This window comes from Mustelus asterias, chromosome 14 (genome assembly GCF_964213995.1).
Source record: "Mustelus asterias chromosome 14, sMusAst1.hap1.1, whole genome shotgun sequence".
NCBI classification, from domain to species: Eukaryota; Metazoa; Chordata; class Chondrichthyes; order Carcharhiniformes; family Triakidae; genus Mustelus; species Mustelus asterias.
The window spans coordinates 6,168,657-6,189,956 of NC_135814.1; the positions used below are offsets into that span (position 1 = coordinate 6,168,657).

The 21,300-nt window shown below is 49.0% G+C and overlaps 1 protein-coding gene across 1 annotated transcript in view; it reads left to right on the forward strand.

The window, feature by feature from the left end:
- Positions 1-10,766: 10,766 nt before the first annotated feature.
- Positions 10,767-21,300, forward strand: part of mnx2b (motor neuron and pancreas homeobox 2b) — a 51,561-nt gene continuing 41,027 nt past the window's right edge. Inside the window, exon 1 of the mRNA XM_078227825.1 lies at positions 10,767-11,399. Within this exon, the coding sequence (XP_078083951.1) occupies positions 10,943-11,399 (457 nt within the window). The 5' untranslated portion in view covers positions 10,767-10,942. The remainder of the gene's footprint in view (positions 11,400-21,300) is intronic.

Consider the following 21,300-nt stretch of genomic DNA (forward strand, 5'->3'; position numbering starts at 1 on the left):
GTGAAACACCTTATGTGTACCCATGTCTAATCCAAATGTAAAACTTAGGGTCTAGATTATCTTCACAAAACATCTTGGAGTTTCTGACTTGGGTCTTAACAGAAGGATATTCCCGATGATGAGGTTGTCCAGAACCCAGGGTCATAGTTTCAGGATACAGGGTAAATCTCTTAGGACTAAGATGAAGAGAAATTTATTCAACCAGAGAATGGTGAGCCTGTGGAATTCTCTACCATAGAAAGCTGTTGAGGCCAAAACATTGTATGATTTCAAGAAGGAGAGATACATATATATATAGCTCTTGGGGTGAAGGGGGTCAAAGGATATGGGAGGTAAGGCAGAATCAGGCTATTGAGTTGGATAATCAGCCAGGATCTTAATGAATGGTGGAGCAGGCTCAAAACACCAAATGGTCTATTCCTGCTTCTAATTGCTAAGCTAAAGGAAGAAAGTGAGGTAGAGGAGCAGAGAGGGGAACAGGGAAATTCCAGAGCTTGAAGGCATGGCCATCAATGGTGCAACAATTATAATTAGGAATGCACAAGAAGCCAGAATTCAAGGAATTGCAGATTCCTCGGGGGTTGTGGGGCTGGAGGAGATTCCAAGATAGGGAGGGCTGAGGCCATAGAGGGATTTGAAAACAAGATTGAGAATTTTAAAATCAATTTGTTGCTCGACTGTTAGCCAAGGTAGGTCAGTCGCACAGGGCTGATAGAGGACTGGGACTCACTGCCAGTTAAGACATGGACAGCAAAGATATGAATGACCCCAAGCTTACAGAGGGTAGAACGTAGGAGAGAAGCCAGGAGTGAACTGGAATAGTCGAGTGTCGAGGAAAGGGATAGATACAAATATGACAGACGGATGGATGGACAGACCAACTGACTGACAAATAGATTGATCAATGGATGGACGATGGGCTGACTGATGGACCCAGCAAAGGCAAGATAGACAGATAGGCAGACGGACCAACTGATAGATGAAGGTGGACAGATCAACTAACGGACTGCCAACGGACTGAGAGACTAAATAACGGACCAACCAATGGACCATCTGACAGATGGACCAACTGAATGACCCACCAATGGACTGATGGACCAATGGACTGATTGACCAATGGACCAATCAATGGATCAATTGACCGACTAACTAATGGACTGACCAACTGACTGCCTGCCCAACCAACCAACTGATGAAGCAACCAAAAGATGGACTGACTGACCAACCAAATGACTAATGGACCAGCGAACTGACCAACGGATTGATTGACCGACTGAAGGAATGACTGGCAGACAGACTGACTGACCGATGGAGTGGCTGATGGACCAATTGACTTATGGACTGATGAATTGACTGACCAACAGAATGACTGACTGATGTAATGACTGACTGATGGACTGACTGATGGATGAACTAATGGACAGACCAACTGACTGATAGACCGACCACAGACCGACCAACTGACATGGAAAGTTGCAGGTGGTGGTGTTCCTATATATCTGCTGCCCTTGTCCTTCTAGGTGGTAGAGGTCACAGGTTTGGAAGGTGTGCTGTCGAAGGAGCCTGAGTGAGTTGCTACAGTACATCATGTAAATGCTGCCACTGTTGCCACTGTTTGTCACTGGTGGAGGGAGTGAATGTTTGAGATGGTGGATTTGTTTCCTCTTTAAAACCTTTATCGAATTTGAACCCAAATATTGAGATGCAGTCAGCTTTACTAGTCAGCTGTGACAATCTTATTCATATTCCAATAGTTTTGTGCAATTTATTTTTGTAACCTCCACTTTAAACTTAAACTGCCAACCCTACCGCTGTCTGATGTCTGTCCTAAACTTGCCTTTAAGAGCCTTGACCTTCTCTCCAGCCCTGCTCCCAGGAATAATCTATCAGCATTGTTCCCAGTTTGATTTCTATATCCATTCAGATCCAGGGATTTTATCTACTGAAGCCACAGCTTATCCAATGTCTTCACTCTTTAATAATTCTCTATGTTTCTGGAGCATTTTGAGAAAGTGACTTTTTAAAAATTTAAAATCCTTCAGTACTTTTTGATTGATTTTGCTGTGATTGTTCCAGCTTCTGTTCTAAACTCGCACCATCTACAATAATGGTGTGTAAACCTCACTGGCACCAAACACAACATCGCAAAAGGAAATGTATTAAGCTGGGGAATCTGAACCCAGGTAAGGATAGGAATGTTAAGATGATGGGATGTCAGGGTTTACATTTGTGGGCTTGAGGTGTTACCATTTGGGCTCATGGAGATGAGGAATTGGATAATAGGCTAAGTTCTGAATTCTTCCAATTTCATACATATATATATAATATATATAAGTTTATGTACACACACACATAGATACATGTATAGATTAGTACATTTATTAACCACAGAATTCCTTTGGTGTTTTATATTTATATATAATTAATATATTTATTGAGTACTGAATTCCTCTCGTTTTGTACATACACACATACACACACACATACACACATATATATACACACATACATTTATAAAGATAGATATAATGAATATATTTAATAGCCTTAGCCTAAACACAACAGAGTCATTCCATTTCCTTGTCATTTCCACCAGTCTGTTCCTTTGGAATACATACAGGATTTTGAAAGGAATAAAAGAACAAAATGAATTTTGTTATATTTACCAGGACTTTTCCAATCTGTTTTTAATTCAAAATTACTTCCTTTCAAATACCTGAAAACCCATTTCTGCCATAGTTTCAAGTGCTAGATAAAAGTGCAATTTGCTCAGGGGTGCACGTCCCACTCAGTTCCCCCCGCTGTAAATTTAGAAGTCCCACAGATCCCATCGATTTCTCTACAACTGTGTAGCAGTGAGACTTCTTGCTGGTGTAGAATGTGCATGAATGGAGATGTAAAAACGTCAATCCCATCACATTTCTACATCTCTCCATCTCTTAAAAAGACTCATATTGGACTGGAAAGATTAACTCTGCTTCTCTCCCCACAGACCTGCTGAGCTGTTACAGCAATTCTTGTTTTTATTTTTTGTAAATTAGCTATATTATTTTGCACCGGCGGGGAGGATACAAGTGAGGGGCTGAGAGGTGGTTTAATGACAAGTCTAATTCTGTTTAGAGTGGGTTGCCTTAGCACCACACGGTACAAACTGCACATTTAAGAAGCATTCAGATGAAACGCCATAGCATACCAGGGCTACGGAGCAAGTGCAGGTAAATGGGATTAGTTCCGTTTATTTATTGGTGTCACAAGTAGGCTTACATTAACACTGCAATGAAGTTACTGTGAAAATCCCCTAGTCGCCACACTCCAGCACCAGTTTGGGTACACTGAGGGAGAATTTAGCATGGCCAATGCACTTAATCAGCACATCTTTTGGAAGGTGGGAGGAAACCAGAGCACCCGGAGGAAACCCATGCGGACACGGGGAGAACGTGCCGACTTCGCACAGACGGTGACCCAAGTTTGGAATCGGACCCAGGTCCCTGGTACTGTGAGGCAGCATTGCTAACCACTGCGCCACCATGCGGCCCTTGGAAGGTGCTTGATGGCCGATGCACAGGTGATGGGCCAAAGGGCCTCTTTCTGTGCTGTAAAACTCTGTAACAGTTTTAACAACACCAGGTTACTCTTACTGTGTTTACCCCAGTCCAACGCCTGCATCTCCACATCGTAAAACTCGATGACAGGTGAAACATGAGTCAGGTCCCAGGGGAATGATGACAAACAAGAGAGCAGATAAGTTGGACGGGGGGGAGTAGTACTGGGTACAGGTGAGAGCGAGAAAATCCATAGCTAGAACTACAAGCGAAACTTGTAGTTCGCTTGTTCTATAGGTTCTATAGGTCAGTGGGACTAGGCAAAAAATGGTTCGGCACAGACAAGAAGGGCCAAAAGGCCTGTTTCTGAGCTGTAATTTTCTATGGTTCTATGAACAAATTGTGCGGTCAGTAAGTAAGGACTGAACTGAAGGAATTGATGAGAAAATTAAGATGGGAATGCTGCTAGCGTTTATCCACGGCTTTCGATTCCCTGATACCAGATTTCAACCAACCGAATGTGTAGTATTTAAGCTGACAACAGTTGGACTGTATCCTGTACAACCATTCGTGTAAAGTGTCTACATTTCCGTATCAGATCACACACTCCGCTCCTCTCCACCTCATGTTAAAGCTCCCTGCACTTGCTCCGTTGTCTGGTATGCTGTGGCGTTACAACCTCGTCTGAAAGCTTCTTAAATGTGCAGTTTGTACTGTGTGCTGCTAAAGGCAACCCACTCTGAACAGAATGAGACATATTATTAATCCATCTCTCAGCCCCTTACATATACCTTCCCCGTTTGCTTTGCGGTGTGGGGGGACAATAATTTTATTGTCCTGAGGATCTCACCACTATCGAAGGTCTGGAACACTCTGGAACAGAAGATCTAGAACACTCACCTGGGTCTGTTATACAACTCACCATTTCGCTTTTCTTCCTGAGTTAATTTATTTTCACATAATTTATTAAAATATATATAGATTTCGTTCAGAACGATTTATTAAAAAAATTCGTTCCAGACAATTTATTAAAAATATATTTCGTTCAAATGCAGTGAGATCCATTCGCCTCCTGGTTCATCTGCAAAGCAAGATCTGTATAAATTCCTTCTAAATTCAAGGAAAGTGACTGCGGATTTGTTGAATCTCTTCCTTTTAGGACTCGAAATGTTAGCTGTTGTTTCGTGTTCCCAATCCACAGTATTTTTCCCAGCACGTTCTGCCTTCAATCCCAGCACATCTATCTGACTGGTGGGAAGTTTGAGGCGGATTTCAGTCTTTGGAAAGAGCGTGGATTCGGGGAAAGTGAGAGTTTGAGAAGCCAACAAATCGGGGCCTTTTGTTCAGCAACATTCACGTGTGTGTTTTACATAGCGTCAGATAGCACAGAGGAGGCCATTCTGCCCATCATGTCGGTGGTAGCTCTTTGTAAAGGGTTATGTAATCAGTCCCACTCTTTCCCCATGATTATTCGAGTATTTATCCAATTCTTTTCTGGGGGGCGGCACGTTCCAGATCGCAGCCAGATCATTCCCTCTCTCCCTCAGTCCCTCCCTCTCTCTCATTCCTTCCCCCAGCCTCTCTCTCATTCCCTCTCCCCTCTCTCTCTCATTCCCTCCCTCCTCTCTCTCCCTCTCATTCCCTCCCTCAGTTCTCTCGCATTCCTTCCCTCAGCTCTCTCTCAGTCCCTCCCTCCCTCTCTCTCAGTCTCTTCTGTTCGGGCTGTTCCCCCTCCTTTTTGGGGAGCTGCCCCTTTTACTTTGTCCTGATTTAATTTGAGTTTGTTTACTTGGTTTGACCTAAAAAGAGGTCTCTCTCAGTCCCTCCCTCAGTCCTTGTCATTCCCTCCGCAGCCCCTCTCTCAGATTCAATCATTATAGAATGTGTCACATGTAAGATTCAATTTCCAGAATCGCTAATACACGGTTAGGGATTTGCTGGAATTAATCAGGGGAAACTCTTCTCAATGGGGGGGGGGGGGGGGGTGTCCAGTCTGTGTCCAGTGTTGGCCATTCCCGCCCCCCATTCCCACCCCCACTCCCATTCCCACCCCACCCCATTCCCCCCCCCCCCCCCCCCATTGAGAAGAGTTTCCCCTGATTAATTCCAGCAAATCCCTAACCATGTATTAGCGATTCTGGAGACTGAATCTTACATGTGACACATTCTATAATGATTGAATCTGAGAGAGGGGCTGCGGAGTGAATGACAAGGACTGAGGGAGGGACTGAGAGAGAGGGAGGGAGGAAATGAGAGAGAGAGAGCTGAGGGAGGGAATGCGAGAGAGCTGAGGGAGGAAATGAGAGAGAGAGAGGAGGGAGGGAATGAGAGAGAGAGAGAGAGGAGGGAGGGAATGAGAGAGAGGGGAATGAGAGAGAGAGGGGGAATGAGAGAGGGGGAGGGAAGGAATGAGCGAGAGGGAGGGGGATGAGAAAGAGGCTGAAGGAGGGAATGAGAGAGAGGGAGGGACTGAGGGAGAAAGGGAATGAGAGAGAGAGAGGGAATGAGAGAGAGAGGGAGGGAATGAGACGGAAAGGGAGGGAATGAGGGAGATAGGCTGAGGGAATGAGAGAGAGAGGAGGGAATGAGAGAGAGGCTGAGGGAGATGGGAGTGAATTAAAAAGGGGGTCTGGAAGGGGGCCTGTTTGAACCAACCCTGAGACTTCCAAACTCCTCTCCTTCTCTGAAGCCGGTGTAAAGCTCTGAAGCTTCCACCTCTCCTGGTTTAACCCCCACCGTGAATGTTTGTTAAGAGCCCGGAGCAGGAGAGGGGGAGATGGGAATGACCGGGTCCAGATTCTGATATTTCACAGTCAGAAAGATAAAAATTATTTTCTGATGTTTTATCTATTTTAATATCTATTCTTTAAAATTGAAATAAATTGATTTCTGCCGGATGTGAAATCTATTTCTTGCTCCTCAGATTGGGAAATGAGCATAGTTTAATGATTAAATTGATAAGTTAAATTTGAATTTCTCTGAGCAGGTTCCGCACAGAAACATCCCACTCCCGGAGCGGAATTGGGTTAAATATTATAACATTCCGCTGGCGATCGAGCTTCATCCAAATGAGGGGTAATTAGTTAATTAAACGCCTTTTGAATAGGATCATATCCCTAGGGATGGGCATCGCCTGGGCTAATGGCGTTCCCTCCCCCGAGGGGGTGCTAAGATCTTCACAGGGATTACCAAAGACTACAACACCGGAGAGAGAGAGAGGGGGGAGCGATCGCTGTGTGAGGGAACTCAGTTAGGAGATTCCCAGGACACAGAGGTTTGCATCTAAGGAAAGATGTTTCAAAAGACAAATCTATAGGCCAGTGGAAATAAGTCAAAAACGGAAGGGGAGAGATAGATACAGAGAGAGACCTCTTTTTAGGTCAAACCAAGTAAACAAACTCAAATTAAATCAGGACAAAGTAAAAGGGGCAGCTCCCCAAAAAGGAGGGGGAACAGCCCGAACAGAAATCAAAATGCAAAGGAAACTTAAAAAAAACATCAAATTAAAATGTGATTATTAGGGTCAATAATGCACCCCAACCCCTGCGGTGCCCAGCGGGCGCGGAAAGCGTCAACCTCGCCCGTGGACACCGCATGCTCCCTCTCCAGGGACACCTGGCCGCGAACATAGCCGCGGTAGAGGGGAAGACAGTCAGGATGGAAGATACAGAGAGAGACCTCTTTTTAGGTCAAACCAAGTAAACAAACTCAAATTAAATCAGGACAAAGTAAAAGGGGCAGCTCCCCAAAAAGGAGGGGGAACAGCCCGAACAGAAATCAAAATGCAAAGGAAACTTAAAAACATCAAATTAAAATGTGGTTATTAGGGTCAATAATGCACCCCAACCCCTGCGGTGCCCAGCGGGCGCGGAAAGCGTCAACCTCGCCCGTGGACACCGCATGCTCCCTCTCCAGGGACACCTGGCCGCGAACATAGCCGCGGTAGAGGGGAAGACAGTCAGGATGGAAGATACAGAGAGAGAGAGATGGACGAAATAAAAACTGGAAGAGATACACACACCAAGAGACAAAAAAGGCTCACAGACTGAGAGACAGAGTGAGACAGTGAGGGAAACATAGAGGCAGAGAAAGGGAGACAGAGAGAAAACTGAGAGGGAGAAAGTCATAGGCTGAGAGGTAGAGAGAGAATGGGAGAGAGATTCGCTGAGACAGAATAGCATAACTGGAAGACACGGAGCCGCGCAATGGTAAATCAACTGTAGAGGCATCACAAACGGATTGGAAACAGGGGCACCATAGAATTCAAGGATTGACAGTTTACACAGTGAAACAGACAGGGAGAGAGAGCCTGAGCAGAAGTGCTACATGTACAGGGAGTAGCTGTGGGTGTTACACAGGGAGTAGCTGTGGGTGTTACACAGGGAGTAGCTGTGGGTGTTACACAGGGAGTAGCTGTGGGTGTTACACAGGGAGTAGCTGTGGGTGTTACACAGGGAGTAGCTGTGGGTGTTACACAGGGAGTAGCAGTAGGTGTTACACAGGGAGTAGAAATCATAGAAATCATAGAAACCCTACAGTGCAGGAAGAGGCCATTCGGCCCATCGAGTCTGCACCGACCACAATCCCACCCAGGCCCTACCCCATATCCCTACATATTTTTACCCGCTAATCCCTCTAATCTACAAACCTCAGGACACTAAGGGGCAATTTTACAACGGCCAATCAACCTAACCCGCACATCTTTGGACTGTGGGAGGAAACTGGAGCACCCGGAGGAAACCCACGCAGACACGAGGAGAATGTGGAAACTCCACACAGACAGTGACCCGAGCCGGGAATCGAACCCAGGTCCCTGGAGCTGTGAAGCAGCAGTGCTAACCACTGTGCTACCGTGCCGCCCAGGGAGTAGCTGTGGGAGTTACACAGGGAGTAGCTGTGGGTGTTACACAGGGAGTAGCTGTGGGGGTTTACAGGGAGTAGCTGTGGGTGTTACAGGGAGTAGCTGTGGGAGTTATACAGGCAGTAGCTGTGGGAGTTATACAGGCAGTAGCTGTGGGTGTTACACAGGGAGTAGCTGTGGGAGTTACACAGGGAGTAGCTGTGGGTTTTACAGGGAGTAGCTGTGGGAGTTATACAGGCAGTAGCTGTGGGAGTTATACAGGCAGTAGCTGTGGGTGTTACACAGGCAGTAGCTGTGGGTGTTACACAGGGAGTAGCTGTGGGAGTTACACAGGGAGTAGCTGTGGGTTTTACAGGGAGTAGCTGTGGGAGTTATACAGGCAGTAGCTGTGGGAGTTATACAGGCAGTAGCTGTGGGTGTTACACAGGGAGTAGCTGTGGGAGTTATACAGGGAGTAGCTGTGGGTTTTACAGGGAGTAGCTGTGGGAGTTATACAGGCAGTAGCTGTGGGAGTTATACAGGCAGTAGCTGTGGGTGTTACACAGGCAGTAGCTGTGGGTGTTACACAGGGAGTAGCTGTGGGAGTTATACAGGGAGTAGCTGTGGGTGTTACACAGGGAGTAGCTGTGGGAGTTACACAGGGAGTTACACAGGGAGTAGCTGTGGGAGTTACACAGGGAGTTACACAGGGAGTAGCTGTGGGTGTTACACAGGGAGTAGCTGTGGGAGTTACACAGGGAGTTACACAGGGAGTAGCTGTGGGAGTTATACAGGCAGTAGCTGTGGGTGTTACACAGGGAGTAGCTGTGGGTGTTACACAGGGAGTAGCTGTGGGTGTTACACAGGCAGTAGCTGTGGGTGTTGTACAGGGAGTAGCTGTGGGTGTTACACAGGGAGTAGCTGTGGGTGTTACACAGGGAGTAGCTGTGGGAGTTACACAGGGAGTAGCTGTGGGAGTTACACAGGCAGTAGCTGTGGGTGTTACACAGGGAGTAGCTGTGGGAGTTACACAGGCAGTAGCTGTGGGAGTTACACAGGGAGTAGCTGTGGGAGTTACACAGGGAGTTACACAGGGAGTAGCTGTGGGAGTTACACAGGGGGTAGCTGTGGGTGTTACACAGGGGGTAGCTGTGGGAGTTATACTGGGAGTAGCTGTGGGTGTTACACAGGGAGTTACACAGGCTGTAGCTGAGGGTGTTACACAGGGAGTAGCTGTGGGAGTTACACAGGGAGTAGCTGTGGGTGTTGTACAGGCAGTAGCTGTGGGTGTTACACAGGGAGTAGCTGTGGGAGTTACACAGGGAGTAGCTGTGGGTGTTACACAGGGAGTAGCTGTGGGTGTTACACAGGGAGTAGCTGTGGGAGTTACACAGGCTGTAGCTGTGGGTGTTACACAGGGAGTAGCTGTGGGAGTTACACAGGGAGTAGCTGTGGGTGTTACACAGGGAGTAGCTGTGGGTGTTACACAGGGAGCAGCTGTGGGAGTTACACAGGGAGTAGCTGTGGGAGTTACACAGGGAGTAGCTGTGGGTGTTACACAGGGAGTAGCTGTGGGTGTTACACAGGGAGCAGCTGTGGGAGTTACACAGGGAGTAGCTGTGGGAGTTACACAGGGAGTAGCTGTGGGTGTTACACAGGCAGTAGCTGTGGGTGTTACACAGGGAGTAGCTGTTGGAGTTACACAGGCAGTAGCTGTGGGTGTTACACAGGGAGTAGCTGTTGGAGTTACACAGGCAGTAGCTGTGGGTGTTACACAGGCAGTAGCTGTGGGTGTTACACAGGCAGTAGCTGTGGGTGTTACACAGGCAGTAGCTGTGGGTGTTACACAGGCAGTAGCTGTGGGGGTTACACAGGCAGTAGCTGTGGGTGTTACACAGGCAGTAGCTGTGGGAGTTACACAGGCAGTAGCTGTGGGTGTTACACAGGCAGTAGCTGTGGGTGTTACACAGGCAGTAGCTGTGGGTGTTACACAGGGAGTAGCTGTGGGAGTTACACAGGGAGTAGCTGTGGGTGTTACACAGGGAGTAGCTGTGGGTTTTACAGGGAGTAGCTGTGGGTGTTACAGGGAGTAGCTGTGGGTGTTACACAGGGAGTAGCTGTGGGTGTTACACAGGGAGTAGCTATGGGTTTTACAGGGAGTAGCTGTGGGTGTTACAGGGAGTAGCTGTGGGTGTTATACAAGGAGTAGCTATGGGTTTTACAGGGAGTAGCTGTGGGTGTTACAGGGAGTAGCTGTGGGTGTTACACAGGGAGTAGCTATGGGTTTTACAGGGAGTAGCTGTGGGTGTTACAGGGAGTAGCTGTGGGTGTTATACAGGGATTAGCTGTGGGTGGTATATGGAGCACTTGTCCTCTCCCTGGACACTCAGAGTTGTGGAGACCTGCAGGTAGGCAGTGGGAAAGGCAGTGCCCACAGGTCGTTGTGTTGGAGGCTGGCACGGCTGTTCTTATAGAGCGCAGTGACCAGCCCAGCATCTCAGAGGAGCTGCTGTCACAGTGAGAGGTTCCTTCCCACATTCCCCCAAAACCACCCAACGCCATGGAGAAGTCGAAAAACTTCCGGATCGACGCCCTGTTAGCCGAGGATGCGCCCCGGGCCGTGCCGAGCGCTTCCCCTCCCGTGCTGAGCCCCGGCTCGGTGCCGGAGAGTTCGGCGGGGAGCCCGGGCACCGAGAGCCCCTCTCCCCGGGTGAACCCGGGCTCCTTGTCCCTGGCCAGTAGCATCATCCCCAAGCCGGGTTTGCTGAACCTGCAGCCCCCGGCGCTGGGCTCTCTGTCCCACTCCGCCATCCCCGCCATGTACGGCCACCCTGTCTACACCTACCCCAGCCTGGGAGCCCATCACCCCGCTCTGTCGTACGGCGCCTTCCCGCCGCTGCCCCAGCCGCACCCCGAGCACCTGAAGGCGGCGGCGGCGGCCGGCTCCTTCCAGCTAGACCACTGGCTCCGAGCTCAAGCTGCCGGGATGATGATACCGAGACTGCCCGACTACAGCAGTGAGTAACAGAAAAACTCTAATTCACAATAACAATTCCAATTTAAAACAAGACAAACTTTGTGTAACTTTGGGAAAGTTTACAGTGAAGATCCACTCGTTTGGCCAATTAATAATTCCCATCGATTCATTCCTACAAAATTACAATAACAAAGTGTTCAATTCCTTCCAATGCAGAAATTGGGAAGCTGTGATTGTTCTGGGGCAAAGAGGGTTGAGGGGAGATATTAAATATTTAAAACCAGGACTGAGAGAAGAGTGAGAAAGTGTTTGATGTGATAGTGGAACACAGATTGCAGAGAATGGACAGATAAACCAGACAGGGGTGCTCTTTTTCACACAGGTCTGGAAGAGGCAGAAAGCGTGGTGGGAGCAGATTCGATAAGAATTAATATTTGGCGAGAGGGGATACAAAAAATTGCAGGGCTACGGTGGGGATAGAACTAGTACAGACTCAAGGGGCCGAATGGTCTCCCGGTCTGCCGTAGGAGTCTGTGATTCGGAAAGTGGGTTAGGGACAAGCCACAGAAAACAGAAAATGCTGGAAAATCTCAGCGGGTCTGGCAGCATCTGTGGAGAGAGAATAGAGCCAAAGTTTCGAGTCCAGACTATCCTTTCAGCATTTGTTTCCGATTCCAGCATCCGCAGTAATTTGCTTTTATCTCAGGGACAAGTCAGTTTGTTGCAACAAGGATTCTCTTCAATTGGGTTCATGTTTCCCCCCCCCCCCCCCCCCCCCCACTCTGAGGTAACTTTTTGTTCTTGTGGAATATTATTTGGGAATCGGGTGGAGAGTTATCGCTGGGGGTTGGACTGTGAAAATATCCTGAAAGTCCAAACTGTTCGGGAGAATATTTCATCCTTTAGCAGTCACGTTTTGTTTGAATGGGATGGTGTGGAAATGGGGGGATAAAGCGAGGTCTCTTTCGCTTGTGGTAAAACGAGTTCTCCAGATGTACTGCGCATTTGGGCTGTGTGTTACTGCAGCAGGTCTCACAAAGGCAGGTTTCGCTGGAGGAATCGGAGCCGCTTTTGTCCTGCGGCCGCATCTGTTTTATGTTTGAGCAGGAACAGTTGCCCGGGGTGTTCTGTGTCGGAACAAGTTCGAGGACGTGTCGCTTTCTCACTCCCTTCTGATATTGGAGTGGGATTAAGGCCCTTTAATCTTCCCGGGTCCCCGAGTAATCGGTGCGGTGTCGACTGATCGTCTCTTTGAGGGGAAACTCGGGGAGGGAGAGAGATGTTCACTGCAGTGTGTGTGTGTGTGTGTGCAGATTATATTAAAAACTAAATTATTAGATATGTGTGTGTGTGTGTGTAATAGGTGTACAAAGATGTATCTCAGCTGGGAATCCGGAATCATATTAGCAGGAAAATCCTTATCACATCAACGCAATTAAAACGGGAACAGAAATCCCCGAAGAAGTGGCGGGACAGAAAAAAGATACACACCAATTAAAGTTTAAGAAGGAATTAACGTGTTCTTCACCCAGTTCCCATTATCATAGAATCCCACAGCGGTCCATCCTAACTGGGCGAACACTTTCACAACCTCGGGGCACTCCAAAAATCAATCTAGAAGCAAATAAAAGTTTTTTTTTGTGTAGTCGCTGTTGTAATGCGTGTAGACTAACATATACAATATTAAATAAAGACAGCAAATGCTGGAAAAACTCAGCAAGTCTGGCAGCATCTGTGGAGAGAAAATGTTTCCCATCCAGTATGACTTTTCTTAAGAGCTTATATTTTTCCCCGAGCATTTTTCTGTTTTTATTTCCGATTTCCAGCATCCCCGCTATTTTACTTTTATATAAAATACTAACATCTACAGAAAATACCACCAATGGCACATTGTGATGTTTTTCTTAGCTGTCTGACGAGATGTACAAACTGTTCGTCTGTGTCTCTGTATGTGTGTCTGTGTATGTGTCTGTGTCTCGGTATGTTTCCGTATTTGGGTGTTTGTATGCGTGTCTCTGTCTGTTTGTATGTGTGTATCTGTATCTGTCTGTGTGACTCTGTGTGTCTCGGTATGTCTTTGCGTGTGTCTCTGTGTACCTTTGTATCTGTGTCTCTGTGAGTCTGTGTCTATGTGTGGCTCGGTATGTCTCTGTGTGTGTGTGTCAGAGTGTCTCTGTGTGTCTTTGTATCTGTGTGTATCTGTGCGTGTGAACTGTGTGTGAAGATGTGAAGGGGCCAGTCTTGTCAAAGGAAGTTGTTCTTGTCAGTCTAATTGCTTATTGGAAGAAATTAGTTCAATCTGCCACTGAAAGTGGGCTGTTTCACGGCCCATTAGCCGGAATGAAGAGATCAGTGTGTGTGGGTGCAGATAATGCGATTAGATACACTTCACACTAGGACAACGAGGCTGCCAGGAGAGAGAGAGGGACAGAAAGCCAGAGAGAGGGAGAAAGAAGGACAAGACACACAACAGGCACAAGTTAGAAACAATGCGTGTACAAGGGCAACACACATTCTCTCATGTTAAACATGATGTGGAGATGCCTTCTGTCCTTGTGTTGTGAGACGACTTAATGTTCTCATGTTAAAGACATGAGAGACGCCGAGAGGGAAAGGCGAGAAACAGAAGGCAAGAAGAGAGAGGAGGAGCGGGAGGGACTGACAGAGATGTGCGAAATAGAATAAGACCGAAAGATAAACGGGAGATTGAGAAAGAGACAAAGAGGAGTTAACACTGAATGAGATGGGGATGGGAGACAGAGAGAAGAGTCACATTGAACTGGAGGCATTAACTATGTTTCTCTCTCCACAGAGGCTGCCAGACTTGCTGAGTTTTTGCGGCATTTTCTGCTTTTATTTTGAAACAGAAATGTAGAGCACGGTAGTCAGAGTCTGAGAGAGTGTGTGTTAGAAATAGGGAGAAAGACACAAGCCAGAGAGAACATGGGGAGGTTCAAAAAAACATGACAGAAGCTCCGTGGAACTGAAACTAGGCCGGCCTTACAGATTTACACATCCACTGCTGTTAATTTGATTCACTTTAGCTGACACTCGCTTTCCATTTTCCCCTCTGTGGGTCCCGTCTGATTTGAGGGGAACGGTTTGTCGTTAAATTTACAGCACAGTTCACACAAACACCCCGCTGTCCAGCTCAGCTCACAGCGGGAGAGCGAAAGGCGCAAAGTGGAAAATAAACCTTGGAAGGCAGTTTGTGCTTGTGATGTTTTGCATGTGAGTTGTCTGTGTTTATTGTGGAATGTGGAATAGGAGGCAGCTGCTGTGTGACTTCAGAGCAAACACTCTAATCTGTTTCTCACTCACACACAATAGCTAAAACACCCGCCACCCCCCTCCAAAAAAAATCACAAAGGAATATTTACTCGTTAAGGGGAAATTAATCATTTCAGTTCTGGGGAGGCGGGGGGGGGGGGGGGGTGGATTTGGTTAAATTGGGACTACACTGACACGGCGGGCCGAATGGCGTCCCTCTGTGCTGAGAGTTGTGTGTGATCAAATACAACACTTGCTATTTTTAACATCCTCCAGCGACTCGGTGCCAAATCCACGCGGCCACATGTTTAATTAAAAGCGAGTTGATCCAGTTTCGTTAGATTTATGTCCAAACATCACAAACGGTTTCAGAAACCAGACAGCATTATCCCGGGTGGAGATAGGGGCAGATATTTGACTGATGTGCCCACGCCGCGGAGCGTTTTGCTTCAACTCTGAATATTTCCAAGCCCGCCTGTGTGCGCGACCCGGTTCCCTCCCTCGGCACTCTGGCGGGCACCGCTGCAAGCTCTCATTGTAATCTCTCCCCCCAGTTGTAGGCGGCCCTCTGTGACTTTTACACTTGGATCAAATTAGTTTTACTGCGGAATTCGTCTCATCACACGCTGGACTGGATGTATTTCTGGGAAGGCAGGAGGAGGCCACTCAGCCCCTCTGTGTCGGTGAGATCATGGCTGACCCTGTGAGCCAACAACAACTGACATTACTCCTTCAAGACATGAGGCCAAGGTGCTTCACAGGGTCAATTTAAAACAAAGACTGGCCCACCCCCCCCTCCGCCCACCGGCCACATAAGGAGGTGTTTACGTTTATCTATTAATCACAAGTAGGCTTACATTAACACTGCAATGAAGTTACTGTGAAATTCCCCGGCACGGTAGCACAGTGGTTAGCACTGCTGCTTCACAGCTCCAGGGTCCCGGGTTCGATTCCCGGCTCGGGTCACTGTCTGTGTGGAGTTTGCACATTCTCCTCGTGTCTGCGTGGGTTTCCTCCGGGTGCTCCGGTTTCCTCCCACAGTCCAAAGATGTGCGGGTTAGGTTGATTGGCCAGGTTTAAAAATTGCCCCTTAGAGTCCTGAGATGCGTAGGTTAGAGGGATTAGCGGGTAAATATGTGGGGATAGGGCCTGGGTGGGATTGTGGTCGGTGCAGACTCGATGGGCCGAATGGCCTCCTTCTGCACTGTAGGGTTTCTATGATTCTATGATTCTAGTTGCCACACTCCGGTGCCTGTTTGGGTCAATGCACCCAACCAGCACATCTTTCAGATTGTGGGAGGAAACCGGAGCACCCGGAGGAAACCCACGCAGACACGGGGAGAATGTGCAAAGTCCACACAGACAGTGACCCAAGCCGGGAGTTGAACCCGAGTCCCTGGCCCTGTGAGGCAGCAGTGCTAACCACTGTGCCACCATGCGGCCAGGTGTTAGGTCAGGTGATCAAAATCCTGGTCAAAGAGGTGGGTTTTAAAGGGGGGGGGGGGCGGGGGAAGGGCTCTGAGAGAGGGGAGGGAGTTAGGGAGGTGGAGAGATGTAGGGATGGTTTTAGAGTTTGGTCTCTTGGTCACCAATGATGGAGTAATTATAACTGGGAATGCACAAGAGGCCGGGATTAGAGGAGTGCAGGTATGTTGGAGGATTGTGGGTCTGGAGGAGGCGGTATAGGGCAGCACAGTGGTTAGCACTGCTGCATCACAGCACCAGGGATCCGGGTTCAATTCCAGTCTCGGGTCACTGTCTGTGTGGAGTTTGCACGTTCTCCCCATGTCTGCGTGGGGTTCCTCCGGGTGCTCCAGTTTCCTCCCACAGTCCAATGATGTGCTGGTTAGGTGGATTATAGGATTATGGACCGGAATTTTCCCATCCCGCCCGCCACAGGAATCGTAGCGGGTGCGACGCAGACCATGCAAGGGTCCACTGACCTTGGGTGGGATTTTTTGGACTTGGGGTGAGAGCGTCTGGAAAATTCCACCCACAGAATCTGCCCATAGGGCCTGGGTAAAGTGCTCAGTCGGACTGAGCATCTTACCCAGGCCCTATCCTTGTCACCTCACATACTTACCCCACTAATTGAGGGGCAGCATGGCATGGTGGCACAGTGGTTAGCACTGCTGCCTCACAGCACCAGGGACCTGTGTTCGATTTTAGGATCACTGTCTGTGTGGAGTTTGCACATTCTCCCTGTGTCTGCGTGGGCTTCCTCGGGGTACTCTAGTTCCTTCCCACAGTCCAAAGATGTATTGGTTAGGTTGATTGGCTATGCTAAATTGACCCTAGTGTCAAGGGATTAGCAGGGTAAATACATAGGGTCACCGGAATAGGGCCTGGATGGGATTGTGGTCGGTGCAGACTCGATAGATCAAATGGCCTCCTTCTGCATTGTCGGGATTCTATGATTCTAACCTATTTGCCAAGGTAAATGTGTGGGGTTACAGTGATAAGTGTGGGGTGGGCCTGGATAGAAATCTATTTTGAAAAGTTGGTGAAGATGGGCCGAATGGCCTTCTTGTGCACTGTAAGGATTCTATGGTTTTAAGACCACAGAGAGCGAGAGAGAAAGTGATGGATAGATTTGAAAACAAGGATGAGAATTCTAAAGTCAAGACGCTGCTGGTCCAGGAGCCAGCGTAGTTCATCCAACCCAAGGGGTGATAGGGGAACGAGATCTGTTGTAATTTAATCCAGGGCACCTGCGTTTTGGATGGTTTCAAGTTTAGGGCGGGTAGATTGTGGGAGAGCAGTGTTGGAATAGTCGAGGCTGGAGGTAACAAAAGCAAGGATGAGGGTTTCAGCAGCAGCTGAGTCGCATTCTCACACTTTGCTCAGTAACTCTTGGAACCTTTTCTCCCAGTACCTTGTGCAACACTTGGTTGTAATGATAGAGAGTTTAAGCGCAGGAAGAATCTGCATCTGTGTCAGCACAATCCTATTATGATGATTGATACATGGTCAAACTCCATGCTGGGGGCAATCTTTAGTTAAATATCACAACTGTTGTAACAGGGAATTTACCAATCTCAAATTTAAAATTCATAATTGATCCTGGGAAGAAAGTTCCAAACTCCATTCAAGTTTCTTCATGTCTGTCAGAGGGGAGGAACAATATTGCAACCCCCCTTGTCCCATTGCAACCCCCCTTGTCCCATTGCAATCCCCCTTGTCCCATTGCAATCCCCCTTGTCCCATTGCAATCCCCCTTGTCCCATTGCAATCCCCGTTTCCTATTGCAATTTCATTTTCCCGGTTCCATCGACATCTATTAACCTCAGTGCAATGGTTCTAGATTTGTAAGATTCCATCTCTCCACATTCTTCACAGACGAGAATCTTTTAAACATAAATCTATTTGAGTGTGGGACACACCCTAATCTCTTATTTTGGGACGACTCTTGTTCTATCTTCTGGTTCCCAGAAACAAATAGAATCAAAAAGTAATGTAAACACAGGTGCCAGTGTGGTGTCCTTCAGTGCGCCAGGCAGAGAGAGCTGTTGATAAGGCTGGATGGTTTGCATTGCAACTCAAAGCTGTTGGTCTAAAGACTTTTATGACGAGGATTAAGGTTCGGGATTATATTTGAGATCAGGGTTTCTGATGATGAAGGAAAGATTGGATGTTCGATCGGAGTTTTTTGTTGTTGGTTTTTAAATGAATGAAAACTATTCAGTTTCTTTCCTGTGTCCATCATTATTTCAACCCCGTGTTGGTTAGGGTGATGTGTTATACTGATCAGCTTAGAGTTTATATATCCCGGAAATCATTTGGACAACGAACCAGCTGAGACGAAGGATTGGAGAATGCAAGCTTTGACAAATGGTCGGCTGGACTCGAAACATCAGCTCTTTTCTCGCCTTATAGATGCTGCCAGACCTGCTGAGATTTTCTCTTTTGGTTCGAGAATGCAATATCCCTTTCCCATTGCAAACCCCTTTTCCCATTGCGATCTCCCTTTTCCCGTTGCAATCCACCTTTTCCCATTGCGATCCCCCTTTTCCCACTGCAATCCCCCTTTTCCCATTGCGATCCCCCTTTTCCCATTGCAATCCCCCCTTTTTCCATTGCAATCCCCCCTTTTCCCATTGCAATCCCCTTTTCCCACTGCAATTCCACTTTACCCATTGCAATCCTCCTGTCCCATTGCAATCCCCCCTTTTCCCATTGCAATCCCCTTTTCCCACTGCAATTCCCCTTTACCCATTGCAATCCTCCTGTCCCATTGCAATCCCCCCTTTCCCACTGCAACATTCCTTTCCCAATGCAATCGTCGTTTTGCATTACCATCCTCTTTTCCCATTGCAAGCTCCCTTTCCCACTGCAGTTTTAGTGAAGAGTTTCAAATGGCCTGTGTGAAACTAGCCCGGTGACAGACAGGACGCAAAGTTCAGAGTAGAATGCAGATACAAAAATGAAGGAGTTTGTGGGAAGGGGAGTTGACACAGGAAAAGTGGGCAGGAAATTCCGAGCGATGGACTCAGGTGTATCACAGAATCAGATAGCACAAGGAGAGTCCAGCCGCCCCCTCGGGCCTGTGCTGGCTTTTTACAGGAGCGATTCAATTATTCCCCCATTCTCTCTCCCCACCACCCCTCCCCCCCCCCCCCCCCCCCCGCCGTCCCCGCTTCGCCATCCCCTTGCATTCTATCCCCAGAACCCTTTGAACGAATATTCCAGTGTTAGCAGAGACTGTTCTCATTTCCAATGAGAACATGGAGGGGTTTTGGCAGCTTACTAAAACGGAATAGTTTTATTCTTTATTAATCTCGGTGACAAAGGGAGAAGAGTTGATGTTTCAGCAACAATCAGAACACGAAAGCTCCTGAATGGAAATGAGGATCAGAGACCTCTTTTTAGGTCAAACCAAGTAAACAAACTCAAATTAAATCAGGACAAAGTAAAAGGGGCAGCTCCCCAAAAAGGAGGGGGAACAGCCCGAACAGAAATCAAAATGCAAAGGAAACTTAAAAACATCAAATTAAAATGTGGTTATCAGGGTCAATAATGCACCCCAACCCCTGCGGTGCCCAGCGGGCGCGGAAAGCGTCAACCTCGCCCGTGGACACCGCATGCTCCCTCTCCAGGGACACCTGGCCGCGAACGTAGCCGCGGTAGAGGGGAAGACAGTCAGGATGGACGGCCCCCTCGATCGCCCGCTGCCTGGACCGGTAAATGGCGCGTTTCGCCAGGCCCAGGAGCAGGTTCACGAGGAGGTCGCCATCCCGACCCTCCCCTCTCCGCACCGGGTGTCCGTAGATCAGGAGCGTGGGACTGAAGTGCAAACAAAACATCAATAAAAGATTCTTCAGGAAAACATAAAGGGAGTGCAGCCTAAGACACTCAACATAGACATGGTCCACGGACTCCACAAGGCCACAGAAAGGGCAGTCTTCGGAGCCCGTGAACCAGTGAATCCTACGGTTGTGCGGAACTGCTGCATGCATCACCCTCCACCCCAGGTCCCCGACGTAATTGGGGGAGATCCCTCCGTAGAGGGACCTCCAGCGGGGACCTCCGCCGCCCGGCGGCAACAAGGCCCGCCAAGGTGTATCCGGGCGACAGGCGAGGAGGCGGTAGTGGAAGGCGTGCAGCAGCAGCCCGCACAGGAAACGCCTCCGCGCGGTAGAAAAAGGCACGGAGGGCATTTCCGCGAGGCGGCTCAGGCTGTGGGGCACCTCACCCAGGGGAGGGGGCTGAGGCTTTGGGCCAATGTGGAATTCCGCCCGAACAGGGGAACGCTCGGGCGGGATCCCACCGCACGCCTGTGCCGTCTCAAGTTTGCGTGCAGTTTCGGGGCCGAGCACGACCGTCCTAAGGTCTAGGATGGCTTTGGCCGCGCGCCGGACGGACGTCCCCGCGCGCTCAGCCAGCACGCGGGGACTCATCCAGCCCGCTCCTCCGCCATCGAGCACGTCCCCGATTCTGGTCACCCCGGCGTCCACAGCCCCCCTCTCCGCCAGCCACCTGAAGTTATACGGCTGGAGGAGCGGATTCCTGAGCAGCGGCTCTCGCACGAGAGCCGCTACTCCTGACGGGGGAGAGCTGCGTCGCGAGGCGACCTTGTTCCAGACAGTGAGGAGGTCCTGGTAAAAGACGGGCAACTCCTGCAGGGCGGTCGAAGCACGCCCCAGTTCGATATGCAGGAGCTGCACGTCATAATTGAGGCCGTGCCACTGGCGGAAGAAATACGTCGCCATGGCACACCACTGTGGAGGGGGCTCAACGTAAAGGTACCTCTGCAGGGCCTGGAGGCGGAAGGTCGCTATCTGAGTGCGGAGGCACACCAGACCTTGTCCGCCCTCCTCAAGCGGGAGATACAGGACCGCAGCAGGGACCCAGTGCAGTCGATTGCCCCAGAAGAACCGCACGAGGGTTCTCTGGATATCGGTGACAAAGCCAGGGGGAGGGGTCAAAGGGACCAGCCGGTACCACAGCATGGAGGCGACCAGCTGGTTTATGACGCGAGCTCGCGCCCCGTAGGACAGCACTCGGAGCAGTCCTGTCCAGCGACCCAGGCGGGCGGAGACTTTGGCCTCCAGCTCCCGCCAGTTCGCCGGCCAGGATTCCTCGGCTGGGCAGAGATGGGCCCCCAAGTAGAGGAGGTTGGTCCTGCTCCAGGTGAAAGGCCTGAGCTCCTCCGGAAGGGGGTCCGTCTCCCA